Source organism: Chelmon rostratus, chromosome 10, assembly GCF_017976325.1.
Source record: "Chelmon rostratus isolate fCheRos1 chromosome 10, fCheRos1.pri, whole genome shotgun sequence".
NCBI lineage: Eukaryota > Metazoa > Chordata > Actinopteri > Chaetodontiformes > Chaetodontidae > Chelmon > Chelmon rostratus.
The window spans coordinates 24,439,032-24,460,708 of NC_055667.1; the positions used below are offsets into that span (position 1 = coordinate 24,439,032).

General features: G+C 44.2%; 1 protein-coding gene across 3 annotated transcripts in view; it reads left to right on the top strand.

The window, feature by feature from the left end:
• The first annotated feature begins 1,269 nt into the window (after positions 1 to 1,269).
• The window catches only part of plekhg5b (pleckstrin homology domain containing, family G (with RhoGef domain) member 5b), a 51,409-nt gene continuing 31,001 nt past the window's right edge, over positions 1,270 to 21,677 (top strand). The window contains exon 1 of one of the 3 annotated variants that reach the window (XM_041945527.1): positions 1,270 to 1,285. Coding sequence is in view for 1 of the 3 variants with exons in the window: in XM_041945529.1 (XP_041801463.1) it covers positions 13,701 to 13,703 (3 nt within the window). In the remaining 2 variants the exon portion in view is untranslated. Of the gene's footprint in view, positions 1,286 to 13,465; positions 13,704 to 14,393; positions 14,490 to 21,677 lie in introns of those variants that run through there. The other 2 variants (XM_041945529.1, XM_041945531.1) reach the window with 2 other exon arrangements.

The window sequence follows — 21,677 nt, forward strand, 5'->3', positions numbered from 1 at the left end:
GAGAAAGGTGAAGATTACAACCGCTAAACATCAGCATGTTAGTCATCATCATTGTGAGCATGTTAGCATGGAAGACATTAGCATTTAGCTCCATGCACTGCTGCGCCTAAGTGCCGTCTCACAGAGTTGCTAACGTGGCTGTGGACTCATGTTTTTACTCCCATGTAGCAAATCCATTACAGACAGGTTGACCCTTCCCTCCCCAGCGGGGAAGCCATGGTCTCTGTGGTATGCACCAATTACAGTGTTTTTCCCTCTTCCCCACAAGCACCCTTGACCTGTGAATGTAGCTGTAGCTGAGTGGATGACTCGAGGGGACTTGTTTCTGTTCGCCGGCTCAGGGAAGGGCCTCGGCTGCTTCACTGCTTCTTTCATGGTGACAAATTGTTGTTTGAAGTTGGCCTTAAAGTTGTTAGTAACTTCATTTTCCTGCAGCAACCCATCTCTCATGCTAATGATTTAGTCATGATATCACCAGAAAACAGATTTTTTGGAGCTGGCACCTTCACCGTCTGTCCTAGCCGCTGCTTCCCTGCTCTTACTTTCTCCCTCCTGCACTTGTATCCTCTGTTTTTCTCATTAGGCACACAGATAAATATTGGTGCGCTCAGGATCTCTGTTATGATATCTTTATCGTGTGTGTACATGTAGAAGATGTAGACGTAAACAATGCCTTTTATCATACCCTCAATCCTGCGTTGGCTGACTAGTCAAGTAGATTTTAGAGGTTTATTTGACAATGGTGATTTGTTACTGTGGAGTACAGCGAGCTTACCCACCGTGAGTGGATTCTCCTACAAAAAGCATGTGGCTTCCTCTCATTTGCTCCATTTTCTTCTCGTCTCTTTGGTCGTTATTCATTTCGCTCTGATCTCCTCCCAGCGACGCACCCCACCCTCTTCCCTCTGTTTACCTTTCCTTCAAGGAATCTCTTTCACCGGGGTTGTCTTTTTTCATTTCATGACATGGCTTCTTGGTCCTCTACGACTGTGTGAGAGTGTTTCTCGAGCTCGTAGTCACTCTCCCTCCCTCCGTTTCACTCCGTCCTTGTATAAACACAGGCAGTGACTTCAGTCTTCGTGTCTGCAATGTGTTTTTGCAGCTTTACCAAGAAAGGTGTGTTAATGGAGTTGCAGCTGGTTGGGTGGCTGGTTTGGTGTTTTAGTGATAAAGAGAGATGTCAAGTTGACTTGTGTGTTCTGTTTCAGATGACAAGCCTGTCCAGGAGGAGGACTGGGTGGTGTGCCAGCACCCTGAGTGTCCTGAGCGCCGGAGGGCCTCAAAGGTAAGACCCTCACACCTGCCAGGTTGACTGGAAAAAGGCCTGTGCAGGGACTGATTTCACCGTCAGGCAGGTTTGTTTTCAGAGTGTCTTCAAGTGTCCTAAATCATATTTCCTCACTTAGAGTCTCATTTAAAGGAATAGTTTGACATTTTTGGGATGAGTATGCTTCTTCGCTTCCTTGCAGAGAATTAGATGAGAAGATATTGACTGTAGCTTTTTAGCTTAGCTTAGCATAAAGAAAAAACTAACGAGCTCCTCCTACCAGCACCTGTTTTTTCAATCCAGTTTTTGTACAAATATAACAAACGAGATATAAGTGTTTGTTAGTGAGCTTCAGAGGTGCTGGCAGGTGGATTTTTTTCCTTTTGGAGAGAGTCAGGATCGCTGTCTGCAACGTTCAGACTAAGTTAACAGGCTGTAGCCTTAAATATAAAGGATAGACATAAGAGTTTCAAATCTTCTTGTCTTACTTTCCACCAAAACAAGCGTGTGTCTATTCTATTGAACTCTGACAGTTGTGATTTTCGTTTTCATTGTAGCGGCAAAACACCTCATATTCTCTATTTAAGTGACAATAAAAAGTGTGTTTTGCATGTATCTTTGGGCCTTTTATGCATTCATTAGACAGCAGAAAGTAGAGGGATGAGAGTAAGTGAGGATAGAGAGAGAACGTCACACAAGGGTCTGCAGCAGGACCAGGATCATTGAGACGAGAGACTGTTCTCCTTTGTTTTAGTAAATGCCCAAAAACGACATGTTCAACTCACACAAACCTCTGTGGGCCACAGGAATTACAGGTCTTATCCGTCAGGAGGAAATAGTATGATGTTATTCTAGAGCCACAAGGTGTGCTGAGTGAGGAGGTCGTGATGGTTGAACGGGTTAACAAAACGTCAGACTTTGCCACAGGACACTGCCGATCGGACAGCGTCGGTTTCTTTAAACCACAATTGTTCCCAAATCTTAACCAAGTGGTTATTATTGTCACCATGATGACAAATGTCCCCTGACCGTAACCAAGTAGTCATTTTAACCAAAAGCGTGAGCTCTCCCTCACCCTAACCCAGTTGCTTTGTGCTTGAACCTTACCAGAGTTTAACCCTAAAATGCCTTTTCTTTCTGCAGGAGTGGTTTGCAGTGGTTTTGGGAGACACTGACAAATGATGTTGTCCTGCCGATAGAGACGTCAGATCAGAAAAGACTTAAGCCATACCTTACTTAACTTAATGTCGTATAGATCAGTTGCTTGCATCGTAGTTATTTGCAGGACTCGTTGTGCTACTACTAGGCCAGCACCTTAAACCTACCATCTGGACACCCCATGAGAAAGCCTTAAAGTGAAGGTGAGTCACAGGGACAAAGTCAGAGTGTGTCCTTGACTTTGACCTTGTAACTCCCGTTGATCCCCCTAAGCTTGTGGCCCTCGTCGGATGTCCGCAGAGGTTGCTGCATCCCTCTGCGGACTTCTTTTAGGTGTTAAAAGGGGCGTGAGTGTCGGGGGCTCTGTGTCCGGCCACTAGACTGTGAAATGCATTATTCCTTTGAAGCCACTGGTTTCTGAAAATGGGAGTCTGGCCAGAAGACCAAGGGAAACCGACACGGTGTCTGGTCTGTCTGTCGGCGTCTCGGCCGTTTTGGTTCGTCAGCTCCCTCCTGCCACTGGAGCTGAGCTTTAGACGGGTTTTCCCATCGAATCAAGATGTTGTCCCTCGCTGTCCTCTCTGCGGAAACAATAGAAAGGGAAAATGACGGAGAGAAAAGATAGTGACTTCACTCAGCACGTGTAGAGAGAGAGACGGATATATATAGTTTTCCTCCATGGCAACAGAGAATAATAAAGTGGGGGAGAGAGCCAAAGAGCTTAACCTGAGCTATCCTGCCTCTTTCCCTGCTCCTCACATTATTGAGTCTCCCGACCCCACCTTTGCTGGCCCCTTCTCTCATGATCCCTCCTTTTTTTAAAAAAAAAAAAAAAAGATGTGTTTGCAGGTGTGAATGAGGCGGAAGGTGAGACCATGCTATATGTTTTAAAGTATCTGCATGCATTTGTGTTTGTATGACCTGCCGCTGCGCAGGGGGGAGGCAGTGTGGGACAAAGCATGTCTGATGCCACCTGTCTCCTTGGTCAGGGTCAGTGTTGATGTTATTATGTAAGGAGATTAGGGAAAGACCTGTGGCCCAGTCTGGACTGGGATAGACGGACGGTGTGTGTGTGTGTGTGTGGGGGGGGGGGGGGGCAGGTTGACAGCAGATACAGATTGTGCAAAAAAAAAAAAAAAAAAGATCAGAGAAGTCTTTTTACCTGCTTGCAAAATAACAATTTAAACAATAGTTTAATTGGATTTAAATGCTCCACCACGCTCACCAGCTAGCTGCTAACTTTGTCTGTCTGCCGCTCGGTGCTGGACAGGTGGACGGGTAGCGGACAGAGCGTTAATCAGAAGAAGCTCTGCGTGCATCAGCTGAAAATCCTGGTCGAAGCAGTGAGAGTGAATCAATACAGTAAAGTTGCACACCATGAAAGCCAAAAAATGAGCTGAAAGGAAAGCTCCGTAGAGCGGAGTGTAGGTCTCCGTGGGTGACCCCTTTCACAGAAACATATTTAATTGCTCCATTGCTAACATAAAAATAAATATTGTACTAACTTTAAACATTTTCCCACACTGATTGAAATGATGCCTCATTTTCAAGGTCAAACTCTACATTTAGATGCCAGCAGGTCTGCTTAAATACAGGTCATACAGGTGTACTTATACTGCCAGTATAAAGTATTTTGTATTGTAGATGGAGAATTAAAGTCACTTATCAGAGATCTGTTTTCACTTTAACTTTCTGTTCATCATTGTAAAACAACAAAATGTGAAAACCTCCAGAAGGGATGAATACTTTTTACTTCTCTCTTTTTGCTGCTACTGCTCTCCTCAAATTTATTTCTGCAAAATGCTGAACCATATCAAGTGAACAGTGTCGAATGAAAGAAGGATATAATATTTGCTTCCAGACATCAGATCACTGCATCATGATGCATCAGTGTTTATTTTAACACTTCCTCTTTGTTGCTTGACCCCACGATGATCCTTCCTGTTCTGATAAAGAGGGGATATCCCGAGATGTCACAATTCCTAGAGTATCTGGTGATTTCAGGACTTTGAGGCGTGACGTAAGAACAGCGAGAAGGTGAGTCATGTTAGTTTGTGCATTTACGGACTTGAATACAATTTATTGCGTAATGTTTCCGACAGCGCGTTTCTCATTAGGTCAATCTTACGGCTGTTGCTCAAGAGTTGCACATGTATTGCCTGTAACGAGCTTTAAACAGCAGGGGGCAATGTCATGACAACCCTGACCCAGGGCCTGCTCTGTTGCTTATCTTCCTCCAGAGCTCGCTCACTCTGCATTTGCTTCACAAGTGAGAGGCACATTTCTTGGAAGAATGGGAACATAAATACATCCCTTGACTTTCACCCACTCCACCCACTAAGCAGATTTAGAAGCATCAAAGAAGGCATTTTTACTGACAAAATGAAAAACATTAAACTTTTATATTTCATTTTAAGAGTTTTTTTTTTTTTAGTACTACGAATAGCCTCTTTGATATCCCGCGGCTTGGCAGGAGGACACAGAGCAGACACAAACACAGAGAGACAGAGAGAGAGAGAGAATCTAAGGCCGGTCCTGTTCTGCATTTAAACCGTTTTATACCCGGACAGGCCTGCCTTTGGTCTCATACTGCCATATATCAATTCCCGACGGGGCTGCGTCTCCTCCAGTCTCAGCATGACTGGCCTGGAATTGAATGAGTTCACCTGCACCATAATTTACTGAAATCACACCAGGTGTCAGCCTCTGTACTTGTGCTGTCGTAGCTCAGCGCTGTCACCACATTACACAACAGCACTCAAAGGCTACTCAGAGGCTTTTAGGCGCACGCGTTTCCAGCAGGGCTTGTTGGCGTGTTTGGATGCTTTGCTGTGTGTTTCTGCAAGCCAGCGGGATTTAAAATCAGCCTGCAGGCGTCCAGCAGGAAGATGACGTTCAATCCAGACTTAGTGCTCGGCTGAGTTGGTGGGATTCATTTCAGATTATGCTGGTTAGCGATCGATGCTAGTCTGAGCTTGCTCCCTGGATCTAGACTCCCACATGGAAGGGCTTATTATCCCCGATCGCTCGCCTGACCCCGCCTCCTGTTCGCCTCTATCCCCGTCTCCTTCATTTCCCTCCCTCCCTCAGCTCCGACGAGACAGGACCAGACAAGACAACTTAAGGTGTGGGTTGCCTTGGCGACGGGCCCCTCCCTGCCCAAACAGCTGGAGGCGCAGGGGATAATGTGAAAAGAGTCTGGGTTTGACAGAGACACGAAGGGATGAAGATGAGTTTCAGTCGGCTGGCTTTGATTTTTGGGCTTTCTGGACTGTTTTTATGCACATTTTCAATTTGGGCTTAAAAAAAAAAACTCGAGTGCAAATGGCAGAAATTAGAAACCAAGTCGAAACATCGCAAAAAAGTTTTTACGCTTGGAGGTAAAAAAAAAAAGTTGACGCATTGATAAAAACAATATATGATCCAGAAACTGGAACAGACTTTCAGGAATCATGAGCTACATGAAGCATGTCACTCAAGCTTCTGCTGTATTGGAGAGACAAAAAAATGGCAGCAGACAAAATCATCAGATCTGTGACATCCTTCAAACGAATACATCCAACAAACATAAGTTCCATATTTTCATCCTGTTTTCGACCATCTGAGGATTGACCGCGTCTCTGCGTTCTCTTCTTCTGCAGTGGTTTAATACAGTATTTAGATAATGGTAGAGGATGGAAATGCGCATTAATTTGTGCTTCCGTGTGCTGATTTTCTGAAAATTCTGTGAAAATTTGTGCTGCGTTTCAGTGGAAACCTGATTTGTGTGTCTCATGCCATTACTCACGCTTCACCCCCTTTGTGTTTTTGTTTGGCATCCATTCTCTCTCTTCTCTTCTTATTAACCTCTTCTCTGTCCCTGTTCATCCACATGTTATGAGTAATCCTTTACTGATGTTTTAGGGCAAATAATACCATATTAGTCAGCACACACGCTGACGCTGTGATGTGATCCGCTCAGAATCACCTTATTACTAGTGGTTGAATCATTTAACCTTTAGCTGTTGTCTGTCTTTAATATATTTGTCAAATTAGATTTTTCTTTTCATGGATGTTTTTGCTTCTTTACGAATCCAAATCTGGCTCTGCTGACATCACCGTGCTTTCTGTTCCACTGACCTGCTTGGTCGAAAAATCTCACCTAACTGACACAGACGGGGAGCTGCTGAGGCTGCTAAGTAAACACTGTCATTGGGCTGGATGCCCACTTTCTGTATGTGTCAAGAGGCTGAAGGGTGCTGAAGGTATTAGGTGCCATTTATTCGCAGAGGAGGATTAAGTTCTGGGTGTCATGCAGTTGCACTAACACCCTCCCATCTGCCTGAACATTGTCCGCCGTTCAGCCTGCAGGGATTCACTTCTCCTGCAAGGCGCGAGCAGTCATCCACTCTGGATGTATGGACTGCACTGCTGTGTATCCTCTCTCCTCCTCATCCTTCTTGTTCTTCGGTTCATTTGATTAATCTTCTGTGTTTAAAAGGGCCTGGCCTGCAGAACTGCCTTACATTTCACGCCTATACTCACTCTGTTCCCTCTTTGCAAATATTTCCGACAGTAAGCTGTCACAGTTGATTTATTGAGAACAGGAAAATGCAGTATGTTCATCAGTTTTGCTTGATTTCTACCCGCTTGTATTTCTCACAGCTTGTGTTGTACTTGAGTGACTGCAGACTCTACAGACTCTTTAAATTGGTTTTCTGGAAAAAAAAAAAATGTAAAAGGATGTGACCTCAGCTATAACTGTAAAGTTCGTGGAAAGTTTACTTTATGAAGTAATGCAAGCCCGGTAATGGAAATGGTCTGCAGTGCTCTGATGACTCTGGAGTCATTTAGGCATCAGGGGAACTGAGGAAAAGTTACCTAATCACTTTTCAACAGGAAACTGACCGTTCAGATACTCGGGTGTTAATTTGTTTATGAAGGGAAGGGTGAGCGTGCATGGACTTTTCCAGCATTTCACATTCAGGCGTACTTGTTCACACACAGCAGCTGCTCAGTGGACAGTTTTTCTTGCTGACTACAAGTTGGGGTTCATTATCTTTATAGTTGCTATTAAAACGACTGCATGCGGGGTTTTTCTGTAAAGGACAGCAGCTGTAAGATCAAACTGGGGAACCATTGCATTCTTTAACAGTGTTAAAAACTCACTGGAGTACTGTCTGAGTGGTAGCTTTATGCTAATACATGTACATGCACCAGTGTCATACAGTACACTCAGTGCTCATCATCCATTGGATACTCCCTGGCTGCCTGCAGATGCTTGTTAGACTCACTGCTGTGGTTTAGTACAACCCTGATTCCAAAGAAAAGTTGTGACGTTGTGTAAAACAAATGAAACAGAATGTTATCATTCACAGCCTTTCTTACATAAACTCACACACAAAATAATCATTCATGATTAATAGTGAATTTAAACATTTATCTATCAGTGGCTGGTAGATGTTCACATTTTAATAAGTTAAATTTCCCACCCTGATGCTTAATTGAAAACAAGACAAAGACAGTACATTTAACGTTTGACCTCATCAGCAAATATTTAGGATATATGCTTTTTCTGATTTTGATCACATCACATCACATTTCAAACGAGCTGGGACAGAAGGTCTTTGAGCTGATGAGCATTAGCATGTTGTTAGCATGAGTGACAATACTAACATGCTGATGTTTAACAGGTATAAAGTTCCCCGTGTTCATCATCTTAGTATCAAAGTATTGGACAAATAGAGATTTGGACCTGATGGTGGCTCTAAATGGAAAGATGATCACCAAGCTTATAATAATTCATCCTTCAGGTGATTTGGACGTCAGTCCCAGATTCCATGGCGATCCCTTCAATAGTCATTGAGACTATTCGCTCAAAGCCGACAATGTCAACCGCATGGTCGCATCTCTCCAGGAAGACTAAAGGGTTCATCAAAAGTCACCAGAATATATCGTTTGGGGATCATGAACATCATAGAAGTTTGTAGCAATCAGTTGTTAATGAGATATTTCAGACAGATCAACCAACGTATCAACGTTGCCACCCGTAGAGCCGTGCTGCTTGCACGGCTCAGCAGGATTTGGACACACATCCCAGATTCAGTCAGCGTTTTGGGGCCCAGTTGGCTGAGGAGTCATGCGCTGTACCAGGCCTTAATTAGACCCGTAAACTCAGCTGGTAAAGCTGAAATACATTCAAAATTCCTTAGAAATGCAGCTTGTATGTGAACCTAAGAGTGTTTCATTTGGGGAGAAAGCACTCTGGACCAGGCCGACTGGCCCTCTGTTGCATTTTAACACTGTTTAATCATCTCCCTGTTTGGATCCAGCTTGTTTTGTGAATAAGTTCATGAACCATCTGAGTTTCAGAAACATTTGTTATTGAAATAGTCTGTTTACCTCATATTTCTGACGCAGTAATCGCCTTGATGAGTTTATAGTTGGCTGACTTGTCACCGCCCATTCATGAGACATCTTGTAAATAATGTCACCACATGGGAAAATTGAATTGATCATCAGTTTTATTTAAGCATAAGCTTTTATGGCCTCGCTGCACAGTACACGTCAGCTGATGCTAGCTTTTTCTTATTAGGTGTATGTAACAGAACACATCGAGCTTCTACCGTCAGAGACAGAGAGTCAGACTTGATATTCCCATGTTTAGTTTACAATTTGTGGACATTTCTCTCCAGTGGAGTAAGACTGGATCCCAGCCACCCCAGCAGGCTACAACAGGCTGGCAGCTCCCTCCTGTACAGACACACAAGGACTTCATCAGCTGCGAACCAATCACAGAGTGCTTTCCGCCCAGCTGTACTTTTCCAGCCTTATGGGATGTGATAATCCATAAAGAGGAGCCGATGACTCTGATAAAGTGACTCATTTTACGTCAGAACGCAGCTCAGTGGAGATGTGAGGATACGGCGAAGCCAGATTCCAGTCAACGTAGAAAACATAAGACGAGCACGTAGTTTTGTTTAACACCTGCGGATTCTGATGAACTGGGTTTGACCAAACGATAGCTTCGTGATGCAATCGGCATAACAGTGTGCTGTTAAAATGAGACTGTTTTCAGAAGAAATCTGCCTCTTACAAATGAAAAGTTGTATTAAGTAGCAGTGAAACGCACTGCTGTTAAACTCAGTGTGTTTGCTGCTACAGTGAGACAGTGTGCAGACGTCATGACTCTACTCCACGACAGGTTATCACGTCACAGTCGGATACTCCGACACATCCTCATGCCTAAATGACAGAACATGTCATTTGCCAGTGACTCCCAAAATAACACATATGACCATTGGAGAATACCATGATGGACCTTCATTGTCACGTGATTAATGTTGTGAAATGATCGCAGTTTGATCGGGTTTAGGCTCCGAAAGCAGCTCTTTTTGGAGAAAGTCCTGTGCCTGACCCATTCGACCTCCTGTCTACATGGACTTTGTTGCTCTTCATACATCGTCACCGAACTTCCTCGTGATTAAAACAGCCACCTAACAGTAAACATAAATATGGGTTTTAATAAACTGCTTTCACAGATTACCTATACAATGTGTTTCTGGGGAAGTGGTTTCATCACAGAAGTAAAACGGTAAGGAAATATTGTTTCCTGCTTGAGGTCCACTTTGGTACAAGCTGTAAACAAGACTGACATGTTGACTTTATGTTAAGTTGATATATGTTCTTGTTAACAGTTACCTATTTACACATCCAGCAGACATGAAGCAACACTGTCATTCCTTCTGAGTCTGTCTGCGTCCACGTGGTGTATATTCACTCTGCTTTTAGCTCTGCTTTTGGTCTCTACCAGCTTCAGTGTGGAAATGTCTGCCACATTAGCTGCTAAACCCTCCACTCCATGTTCACCAGTTTGTCTCTAACTGTGCCCGTCTGCTGCTTGGTGTGGGGCAGGTAGTGTTCAGGAGCTTTTTCATTGACTACCTGCTGCTGCTGGAAAAGTACAACACTACACTGAAAGATGCTGAACTATAGATCCAGATGATAATTCTCTATGTGTTCTTCACACGTGACCCTTTTCACATCAGACCCACCTCTCATTCATTGTTGACATAGAAATATTGATTAGAGCAGCTATAAAGCAACTGACTGAAGAGAAGTGTGGGAAATTAAGAAAAATCCAAAGTGTGATCATCCTGTAGTTGCTGCTTGCGGTCACAGGGGGCGTTGTTTAGCAGAAATGCAGCTTATCCGATGTTGTAAGCTGCCGCGCTGAGCTTCAAGATCAAATACTGACCCAAAATAATGATGTAACAGCACTGAAATGTGGAAGAAGTCTCTCAGGGTTAGTGGAAAAAGGTCTGTTTGACAGACATCCAGCAATAACAAACAAGCTGGACACTGACTTATGTCAGTCCATCCATACAATGTCTTGTCAGGGAAGTATAAACATTAGTAAGGGGGGGCGCACCACTGACGCCAGTCCAGCCCCCCCAGGAGCATCCCAGTCAGGAAGCAGCATCACGGCAGACAGGGGAATAACAGGAAGAGGGTACCTGACCGACGCTCCAATGGAAACGACCTTGCATAGGTCCAATATAGCCGGGGTTCAAAGACTTAAGAGAAGGCCCCCAGTGAGGAGATGGATTGAGAAAACAACCCCCTAAATCCCTCGCATGCGAAGAGTCTTCTCATGGCAAACCCCACTAATTGTTGGTTTGCTCTGAGTGTTTTGAGAATGTAAACAACCGCTCCTTAATGAAATGCTGTGAGAATGGCGCAGCTTAGTTAGAGAGGCGATAATAAGCTTTGAAAAATCTCTGATTCAGAGCGTGTTATTATGGCTGTGGAGGCACTTGCTCCCTAAATCACTCTTAACTGAAGCCAACCACGCAACTTGGAACTTCCAGCAGCATCACGGGGGAAATACTTGGCTTTAATCCTTTCTCGGTTTCTACGCTTCTTTTTCTCACACCGACTTACTCATCCGCGTTGTCTCCACGCTCACATTTCCCTTTGTTTTCCCTCCGTTTTTAACTGCTCCCCTTGAACACTTGAAAGAATTCAGAGCTTATGGTTATTGAGGGGTTAATGCCAAGGTCAGGGATCAAGGGAAGGTCACTCGTGTTCAACCCCCCCCCCCCCCCCCCCCCCCCCCCCCCCCCCTCCCCATCTCTGCCTCCAACAATGGCAGTGCCAGTGGGGTCTAATCCTTCGGGGTAATTGCATCGCTGCTGTCCACTCTTTTAAATGTAACCTCTCCTAATTAAGGCTGACAGTGGGGGGCGGCGGAGTCGACATGGATTCAACAGGTCGCCTTGTTTTGAAGACCCAGGACAAGGAGAGGTGGGGTCTGACCATGAAAACCTCACCGCCCCCCTCTCCTCTCAAACACGCGGCCCCCTAGCTTCAGGGGCTTGGATTGTTTTTGTGAGCTAGCTAATTGCAGGAGATTTAAACACGGTTCATCTTGGATTAACCTGAATGACAAAAGAACAGAGAGCAGTGGGCTGAGTGTTTGTGGTCAGCACAGCAGACTCTAACAGGACATCAGGCTATAAATCATACTTAGCATGCTTAGCTCTTACACCACACACCCACACACTGCTGTGCTCTCCCACACACACACACCACGCTCAGGCCGCGGCTAATTCTTATCTTCATTTTCAAATCATGTTTTCTTGATTGATTATTTGCCGGCGGTCATGTCATCATGTGTCTTAGACCTTGTCCTGTCTTGTCATATGTCTTGAATGATTTGCTTACTCCAGCCAGTAGTTCATCTACATAAAGCTGCTAAAAATCTGAGAAATAAAGCTGAGAAATCCTGATTTTTAGTCCCAAGCTCTAAAAACACCGGATCCTACATTTCCCAAAAGTCAACTTGATAGCATGTCTTCATAATGATAAGAATAAACTTTATTTGTATAGCACGTTTCGTGCAAGAAATGCAGCTTTTTACATCAAATTACATGCACTTAGTGCCTCATTAGACCCCCCCTGCCTGGCAGACCACCCTCCTCCTTCAAACTCCAAACCACCAGTTTGTTACACAGGTAGGGCCACAACCATCACTTACTTTCGTCATTAATTCGTTATTATTATAACTTCCCAGAGCCCCAAGCGATGTCTTTAAATTGCTTGTTTTATCCAACAATCAGTCCAAAACTAAAAAAAATATTCAATTTACTATTGCATTTGATAAAAACTAGCAACAAACCCTCATATTTGAGGGGCTGAAACCAGCAAATATCTGGTGTTTTTGGCTTAAAGCATGATGATTAATTATGCGTCGACTGACTAATCGATTAATCAGCTAATTGCCGCAGTTGACAATGGGTCACCGTGATATCATCAGAGTTGTTTTTCTCGTACGTGACAAAGCTTCTGAAGAGCCACAGAAGACGTTACACACCTGTTTTCTTTGCCCGAGGAGAGCTGTGACGAAGTTAATTAACTTGGACATATGAAATTAGTGGATTTTCCCTTTAAAACATGACTCAAACATTTAATAGGTTTTCAGACTTAGTCCAGATTAATATTAATAATGAAGAAGGACCTGATATTCCAGTATTCCTCATTTGAATTTAAAGTGAGAACAGGAAAACTTTATTTTTCTCATTGATCTGGATTTAACAGACTGAACGTGTGTATGGACGTCGTCTGAGTCGTGGTTGTGTTCGCGTGAACAGATTCACCTCCCACTTTGCCACCGGCCAGAAACCCAAAACGAACTTCCCAGCTTGACCTCCTCTCACCTCGGGGTCAGAGTTCAGATGGTCACTGAATGCAGCAGGAGAGTCCAGAACGGACACGGAGAAGTTAAACTGCGAGTTTTTGCTCGCCGGGGTTCGAGTTACACGGGGATCATCTGAAACGTCACAGAAGCGTTCGTCAGATGGAAAACTTTGCTAATTCTCAGGAGAAAAGGAGATCAGTTTCAGTGGGAGTAGACGTGAGTCAGCCAGGATGTGTGCGAGCTTGTGGGGGTGCGATTGAGAAGGTGGGCGGGGTTGATTTTCTGTGTGTGTGTGTGTGTGTGTGTGTGTCTTCCCAGTAGCCCGCTGTAGTAAACAGAGGCAGCTTCTAAGCTCTGTCACGTTCTCTCGATCCCACCTGTCTGTCAGATTTACTTGGTCCGGCGTTTTCACCCTGAAGCTCGGGATTATTTTTAACTCACCGACACACACGCTCATCTGAGGGACTACAGAGCCCGTTCGATTCAGTTTGGGACTAAAACTTTCGCCACCTGCTGTCGATTGGCCTTTGGAGATATTGATTGGCTCTTCTGCTGAAACTCAAAGGGGTTTCCTTTCCTGGGAAGTGGAGTTTTTCTATGGTGAGTAAATATAATGTAAAGATCGAGCTTTGTCTTTTCATAAAGAACGTATCAGAGTGTCTGTGTCAGAAACACTCAGCGTTAGCGCTGTGTTGCTGCCGTTATCATTCATTCTCTAGAAAAGCATCATATTGTCTTGTTTTGTTCAACAAACTCAGATTTTGGCTTCATTACATGGTAAAAAATGGAAAACTCTCCCCTTTGAGCAACTGTCAAATGACGGTTAATGGATTAATCATCCGTCCATCGACTAATCGGCTAATTGTTGCACCAAAGCTAAGCATTCAACCTTCACTTCAGGACAAATCCTCACTGGCTGGGCTTGTTTTGTTTTTTTTTTCTGTCTGTGTGAGGCGGCGAAGGTAGACACACACACACACATCTGTACAGACCAGCGCTTTGAGTCGTTTTTCCTCCTGTGTCTGCATATTTCACATCTGCTTCTTATATCAGCAGACCAGTGTACCCCCTGGCACCCACCAGCCTTCTCTCCTTTCCATATTCTTTTATACCGAATTGGACTAATCAATTTCCATGTCATATTTGGAGCCGCTTGTGTCCAAATCACAGTTCTAATTTAACTTGGAATACCCTGTTCTTTTTTTTTTTCCCCCCCTCACTTCCTCCTTTTTTGGTCTTGCTCACCGCCCTCCTGTCTATCTCTCTTTCTTCTCCTGCCCTGAAGCTATGGATAGGAAGGCTGGTTGCGTCACAGTCCAGCCGACAGTGCCTGAGACAGCAGTCAGTACACTTGACTTTGTTAGAGCAGAGAGGGACCAGCTGCTGGTGAGTGGTGCTTTTCTCATGTCCTCGTATCGATCACCCTGAACTGAACGGAGTCGGCCTCGGCTGTGTTTAGCGCCTTCACTTCCAGGAGGATTTAGTGGTGTTTCTTCCCTGAAGGGGCAGCTCGTGTGTGTTGTTCTTCTCAGTGACGACACTGCGACAGCGGCATGTGTCATTTGGGTGTCATGTAAATATTTGACTGAGCTGCGGGGGGTTGGGTTCGGATGCGTTTCAGCTGAAGTACATCTAAAAAAAAAACCAACAGCTTTTGCTCCAGAATTCGTTCACCTATAAAGACATTAAGAAAGAACTTCCTGTTGCCAGTAGTTGTTGACAGTTTCAGTTTGTTTGCAGATGAAAAAAGGACTGCTTCCACTTGTCCAATAGAAAACTGAGGACGTAATATTTTTTTGGGCAAACTTTGCTGCATGTTGAAACATACCTTTCACTGGAATGCATAGTCTGCTTCGCAAAAAGGAGTTTCAGTATTTCCTGTGTGCATGTTTGTTCCTGAGTTTGTTAGTTTCTGTGGCAAATGCTCAAACTCGGAGTGCTGTCAGAAGTGTCTGGGCAGTGTCTGATTTCAGGTGTACACGATTTGCATAGCACACTGCTGTGTGTGATAGCGGCAGGCGATAACAGGTAATGGAGATGTGACAATTATTGTTGATGCACCATCAGGACAGTCATTCACCGCAGAGTTGATGAGTATTTGGAGTCAATACACCTGGAATTTGCAGGTTTATTACCAGAAGAGAAATGCAAATGCTCCAGAATGGAGTGGGGGTTATTAACTTCTGCTGTTTTGCAGTGTAAATATGAAGGGATGTGACAAATGAGCCCATTTCTCCTAAATGTCTGTAGTGTGTAATCTGTGAAACCCCCCCCTCCCCACCCCCTTCCTATGATGTGTCACTGTGTAGAGGAGGATGACATTTTGAAATGCTAGTTTGTAATCTGACACCCAAATACTATCAAACAAGCAAATGAGTCACACAAACTGATCCTGGGTCTGATACACCAGATATTGTTCAGTCGGGGGGGGTAATTCCAGGTCATAATTCCAGTGCATCGTGATTTAGTTTTAATTTTTGCTTTTGGTAGTACGAGCGTCGTACACACCGGGTTAATTGCTGAGGTGTGGGAAAGCTGTGACATTGAAAGACGCCACAAATAAAGTGATTTAGGTGAACTGGCTAAACTGTTAGCTTGCTAATTGGCTAAATCCCTTCCGTGAACAGGGTTTGTCCTATCACAGATTAGTAGCTGTAACTCGGCACGGCTCACCTGTCTACCTTTGGATGCAGGTGTTGAAGTGGTCCAGTCAGAGCAATATTTGATATATAGATATGTATAAAGAGGTTGGAGGGTGATGTCTTTTTTTTTTTTTTTTTTGGGCCTTTGCAAAACCCATACCCCAAGAGCAAAAGTGCAGTGCAGTCATTAGTGTTGTTTAAAAGCTCTAATGAAAGCTTCAGATGTTTGCACGCACGGCTAACGAGCTTACTCTGCAGTAGTAACGTAGCAGTACTTCCACAGGCGAGCACTGTTTCACTGCCGGACTGCAGTTACAGGTTATGTTAGAAGAAGACCTGCTCAGGACTTGGATGGCAGACAAGATGCTTGTATATCAGAGTTTATGCGTTAGCCGCTCTGTGCTGATTCGAGGAGGTTTACTCTCCAGCAACTCCAGGCAAACTCGTTATCCAAGATCGTTTGACAGTATATTAACATCCTTTAGTCCTTGCCCTCAAATGCTTTTCTCTTATTTAAGTGAAATACACAATTTGGAAATCCAAACAAATATGAATCTAACATCTTTGTTGCTCAGCCAGATATATTGTTTTCCATAGTAAGCATCCCACTGTACTGTATTACTGCTCTATAGTGCAATACAAACACAGTGCTGCTTCAGTAGCTGGTGAGGGTGCTGACTTTCTGCCTGGGACATGTAGCCTTCAAGTGTATATTCATACACTTTTTGCAGGGTTTTAATTTTAGCACAAGTTAGCTGGAAATATTAAAAGTCAGCTACAGCCAAGTCGCTGATTTAGCATTAATGAGCTAGCTAGCTACACCTGACAAGATCTGCTAGTGACAGGCGTCATTTCAGATGACAGAATTGACGGTCCGCTAATTTAGAGCGATCAATCTTCTATTATTATATGTGCTCCCATGGCAACGGTAACTAAAGGGGGGCAGGGCCTAGCAAATGATCAGCTGTTTCTGGTCCTGTTGTATTTGTAGCGATGATGCCGCATTCCCAGGTCTGAGCTTAGCTCTCAGAGTTGAAAAGTAAGTTGTAATAAGCAGAGATGATGTTTTAAAGTTTCAGTTACATGTGTTTGGACGTACAGTTTGACTGAAAGAGATCGTTATATACACCTGCTCCTTTCATTGTTTTATTTTCACTTGTAATTATTAGCTTTGAATGACTTCATCCCCTGTTAAACACCCGTCCTCATCCTCCATTTGATGTCTGTGAGTGAATGAATACTCACCAGAATTTACCACTTCGGGTCCTTTGATGAACATACGTAACATGTGTTTGGGTAACACACTCACACACACACACACACACACACACACACAGTGCCTCTGTTTGAGTAAATCCATATGTGTGCGAGGCCTAAGGACTGTATGGTACCAGAATGAGGGTGAGTCGGTTAATAGGGAACAGGCATGCAGACAGGCAGGCAGTCTTGTTGCATAACGGCCGCAGTAAAAAAAACAGGCCCTGGCTCTCCTCCTCCGCCTCCTCCTCGCCAGGCCAGAGGACAGATGGCGGCAGAGGAGAAGGAGCGAGCGGCAGCGGCTCTCTCCCATGCCACTCCTCGACAGATGCATCGCTTATTTATTGAAAAATAAATCAGACTTGGGCCAGGCCTGCCCAGGCTCCCACTTTGATCTCCTGCAGCCTTACTGGGCGCTGTTTTCAATCCCACCTACTGGGCCACAGCTAATGGCAACTCTGTGTAATGTTTAGGAAAGCAGGCCCTCTCCAGCGTACATGAAGAGGCCCTATGGGGTCGTGTGCTCTGCTCCCAAGATGACTATGAAAACTGGCTCTGTAGAAAAAGGTAGCAAAAAAGACACATGAGGCAGAGTTTCTGTCCGCTCAGCGCGATGTCATCATGCAATAGCAGATCATTGTATTGTTGGTTGCAGCTAAGAACTAACGAGGGCCTTCACAGGAAGGAGTTGGAACATTTCAGTTGAATACTAATATTATCTGGGAAAGCTGTTGTCTTTTCCTTATCTTAAAGCCCACTAAACAAGGCAATATCAGTTTCTATACTTGTTTAAGTGGATTCATCCGTTAGTCGACAGAATATTACTTTGCAACAACTAATAATAATAAAAATAATAGACAGAAACAGCAAACGTTTGTCAGGTTCAGTCCTTTCCACTGTTTGGATTTGTAATGTTTCTGTGTCTTATATGATTAAAAAATAAATCCCCTTTCCTTTTTTAACTGTTTAAGAATAAAATAAGTGATTTGAAGGTGACACCTTGGGGTTGACATTTACAGATGACTTATCAATAGACTAATTAAAACAACTCCTGGATTAATCAATAATGAAAGTAATCATTAGCTACAGCCCTGTGTTGACGGTTTCTTCAACATTTCTTCTATGAGAGTATCTGGAAACGCTAGCAGTCATCCTGAAAACACTGTTAGTATGACATTTGATTTTGTCGCTACTGCTTGATTAAATAAAGTTGGCATTCAAGCATTCAGAGCAAATTAACACGGTCCATCAGGATTTTTTTCTTTCAGCATCACAGACAGTCGTTGACATTCGTCGTTAACGTTTACAGAGAAATGTTAACCTGTTTTTGCATCAGGCGCGTTCTGTACGCTGGTGTTTGTGTAATCTCTGCACTCTGTACTGTAGTGATGCACGTACAGGTCAAAGGTCACCACATCAGCATAATTGACTGTGAAGAGGAGACAGTGCTTGTCTTTCTTTGAGTTGTAGACTATGAACCGCTGATGATGTGTACTCGTGTCTGACTTTGGGCTATCTTTGATTAGTTTGGTGTTGTAGACTGTATGAGCTGGTCTGACCAAAGTCTGTCTGGATGTTTGACTGACTTCACTGCAGTCATACTATTTGAACAAGACCGTGCATGACTCTGCCTCGGCTAGCGCTAACCAATGGTTTGGGTGCGTGGGCGTGTTTATTGGGATGCACTGGAGCTTTTCTCTTGTCGGTGGGTTTTTGAGAGAAACGACAATGGCGAGGTGGATTTTTGAAAGGAAAAAAGAAAGAAGAGGGTGAGTGCGTTGACTCCAAGCTACCGTGAGCAGACTCCTCCAGCCCCTCATGACTGATGAGGAGCGGCGTTAATGCTAACATAACTCACTGCTGAGGAGAATGTCAGCCAGTTGCCAAATCAGTGATGACTTTCATGTTAGGACAGGACCTTAAAGCAGCCTTTTCAGTGGGAGTGGAGTGATGGTAAGCATTAAAGTTGGCCAGTGCAATTAAACACGTTGCGCCTGGATGTCGCTCGCAGTCTCAACAAAGACTGAAGTGCAGTGAGACCTTTCAGTGCGGGACAGAAGGTTGGCCTCAGCAGCACAGTTTGAGCTCAGCTCAACCAAACAGTATTCTCCACTGTCCCCAGTGTGAAGCGTTAGTCAGGTTGGCTTTGATTTCATGTTTTCTATAGTGTGTGTGTGTGTGTGATTGTGAGTGAAGGTTGATGATGACCGTTTGGAACAATGACAGGGAACTGAGTTTGCTCTATGGGTGTGGGCCTAACAAACAGCTGTGTGAGTGTGTGTGTGTGTGTGTTCATGTGTGTGCTCCGGAGCGATACATGTGTGGGAACTGTGTTTTCACAGTATGTCGGTAAAAGATAAGATGCAGTATGTTTTTCTATTGGATGCAGTAAATGTACGTGTTGTACATTAACTCCTCCACACACTTGAACAGTAAACATAACACAATAAAAGCTTCTTTTTTTTTCCATTTCTGCTTTATTATTGTGGTGAGAGCTGGAGAACGACAGGAAAGGCAGTGGGAGGGGAGAGGGGATGACGTTGAACCCTCAGTCTTGATACTCGGTGCATGCTCTACCAGGTGAACTAGCAGGGAGCCCCCGACACAATAAAAGCTTTTATTAAAAGCTAAAGATGGAGCATATTTCCTCTCTTGGCCAGCTCTACCTGTTAATTCTCACCTTTCATATCATTATTCATCTGGCTGGCTTGTCATTGTCTTGTGTTGACATTAATTTATCCAGCTTTAAGGTTGGCTTTAATAGCCGGTTCCCTTTTGAAACCAGTCCTCAGTCGTTGAAATGCTCAGATTTGTTAAGCTTCGACACAAACGTGCCTTTTATCCGAGCGAACGTAGAAAACGTAGCTTCTCATTGTTTGCATGTGCTGACCGTCAATGACAAACGCCACCAGCTGCAGATTGCACCAGCTGAAGCTAATTAACAGTGAGACCATAATAGTTAATCTGAAACTTTTGGCTTACTTTCTGCAAGCCTTGTTCAGGACTGTCTCATCCGCTGTGTGGGATGTTCCCATAGAAAAGCTCAGAGTGCTGCTCTTTAATGGAGATGGGGCTGTTAACCAGACGTACATTTGCCAAACCACCCTTTTTGTCTTCATTCTTACTTTTTTCTCTTGTAAAAGTAAAATAATATTGTTTGAGAACAGCTCCAATAAAGCATAAATCTCACTTTTGTGAGCTTTTCTCAGTGAACCATTGTCTCCCACGCAGCGGAGGAGAATGGGGCCACACCAGGCCAAAGTTTGTGAGTGAAGAGTCCTCGTTCTGTAATACCATCGACCGGTAGTGAACTGTGTGTTTTCGTAGTTCAGTTAAACAAACAGAGCGGTGCCTCGCTGACTGCGTCATTTCAATATTGGGGGAATCTTATCGTATCATCTTTAAGCATCAACTCAATAGTTGTGCATCGGGGCCTCCAGTATTTGGAGTAACTCCAGTGTCCCAATACATGTTATCAGTATATCATATTGTGTACGGCTCATCTTATTTTCAGATTTGTAGCTAACATCATTAAAACCTTTAGGTAAGGTTTCGTTATTTATGGCAAACATCTTCATATTTGATAAAGTTATCGCACTCCATCTCTATCAGTCTTCACACATTACAGCAAGGACAGCCTGTCATCTCTCTGAAGATCCACCATGATTGTTGGCTGTGAGAGAAACTATGGCCTACCCCTTTTTTACTCCTCAAACACACACTTGCACACGGGTGATGCATGCAATTACGTAAGTGCTAGGTGTGCTCTGGCAGGACACGCTGTTCCGGAGGGGGCTGAGCCAGGTTGGAGGGGGGGGAAATGCAGTCAGGTTGCAACCAGATAAGATGTGGGAATCATTACTGAGCAGATTCACTTTCTGCCTCTCACAGCAGCCCTGTGATGGATGGGCCTCGTATCACATTGAGTCAGATCTGTAATCTGGGTTTGAATTTATCTGCAGCCTTTCCCTCCATGCGTCATATAATTCCATACACAAAGACTGATTACCCACAGATTTTCCAGCTTGCGAGGATGTGGCAAGCCATCCAAACGCATTTAAAATCGTCCTCAGGAGCCAAAATTGTGATGGTGGTGAGGACGTTGCTGCCAAATTGAACTGCCAAACTGTTGCTCTAAACCCACAAGTTCCATCCTTAATTATAAATCACGTTTAAGACTTTTGAGTCTAAAGTCAATATAACTTTTCCCCGCTTTAATTTCTTTAGCGTCAGCTGTGCGCAGTAGTCTCGTGCTAAATGAAGCCATTTGTTTGTAGATCAATCTCTTAATTTACGCGAGTGGCTGCAGCATGTGTTTTAAAGTGTGTTGGAACAGCTTTCATATGTCGCGTGCCAGCATTTGGAGGATTAAGTGTTAAGGTAATAATCCTGATTCACCTCAGAAGACTGCAGTCATCTTCTTCCAAACAAGAACGGCTTTATTACCGCTGGTGCGCTGTTCGTCGATGACACAGCCCTGGAGCGGGCAAGCCTGCGTTTGTAAGTCCGTGCATGTACCGTGAAGTAACCTATGTGTGCGTGGGAGTGTTGCCGTGTTTGCAGGATGTGTGGAAACAAGGGTGCACGAGCAGGTGCCACGTGGCCTTGGATGTGCTAAGCCAAGACGATAGGGCCGCTGTGGGGCCGCTGTGTATTCTCAGCTGTTGGGGAGGGG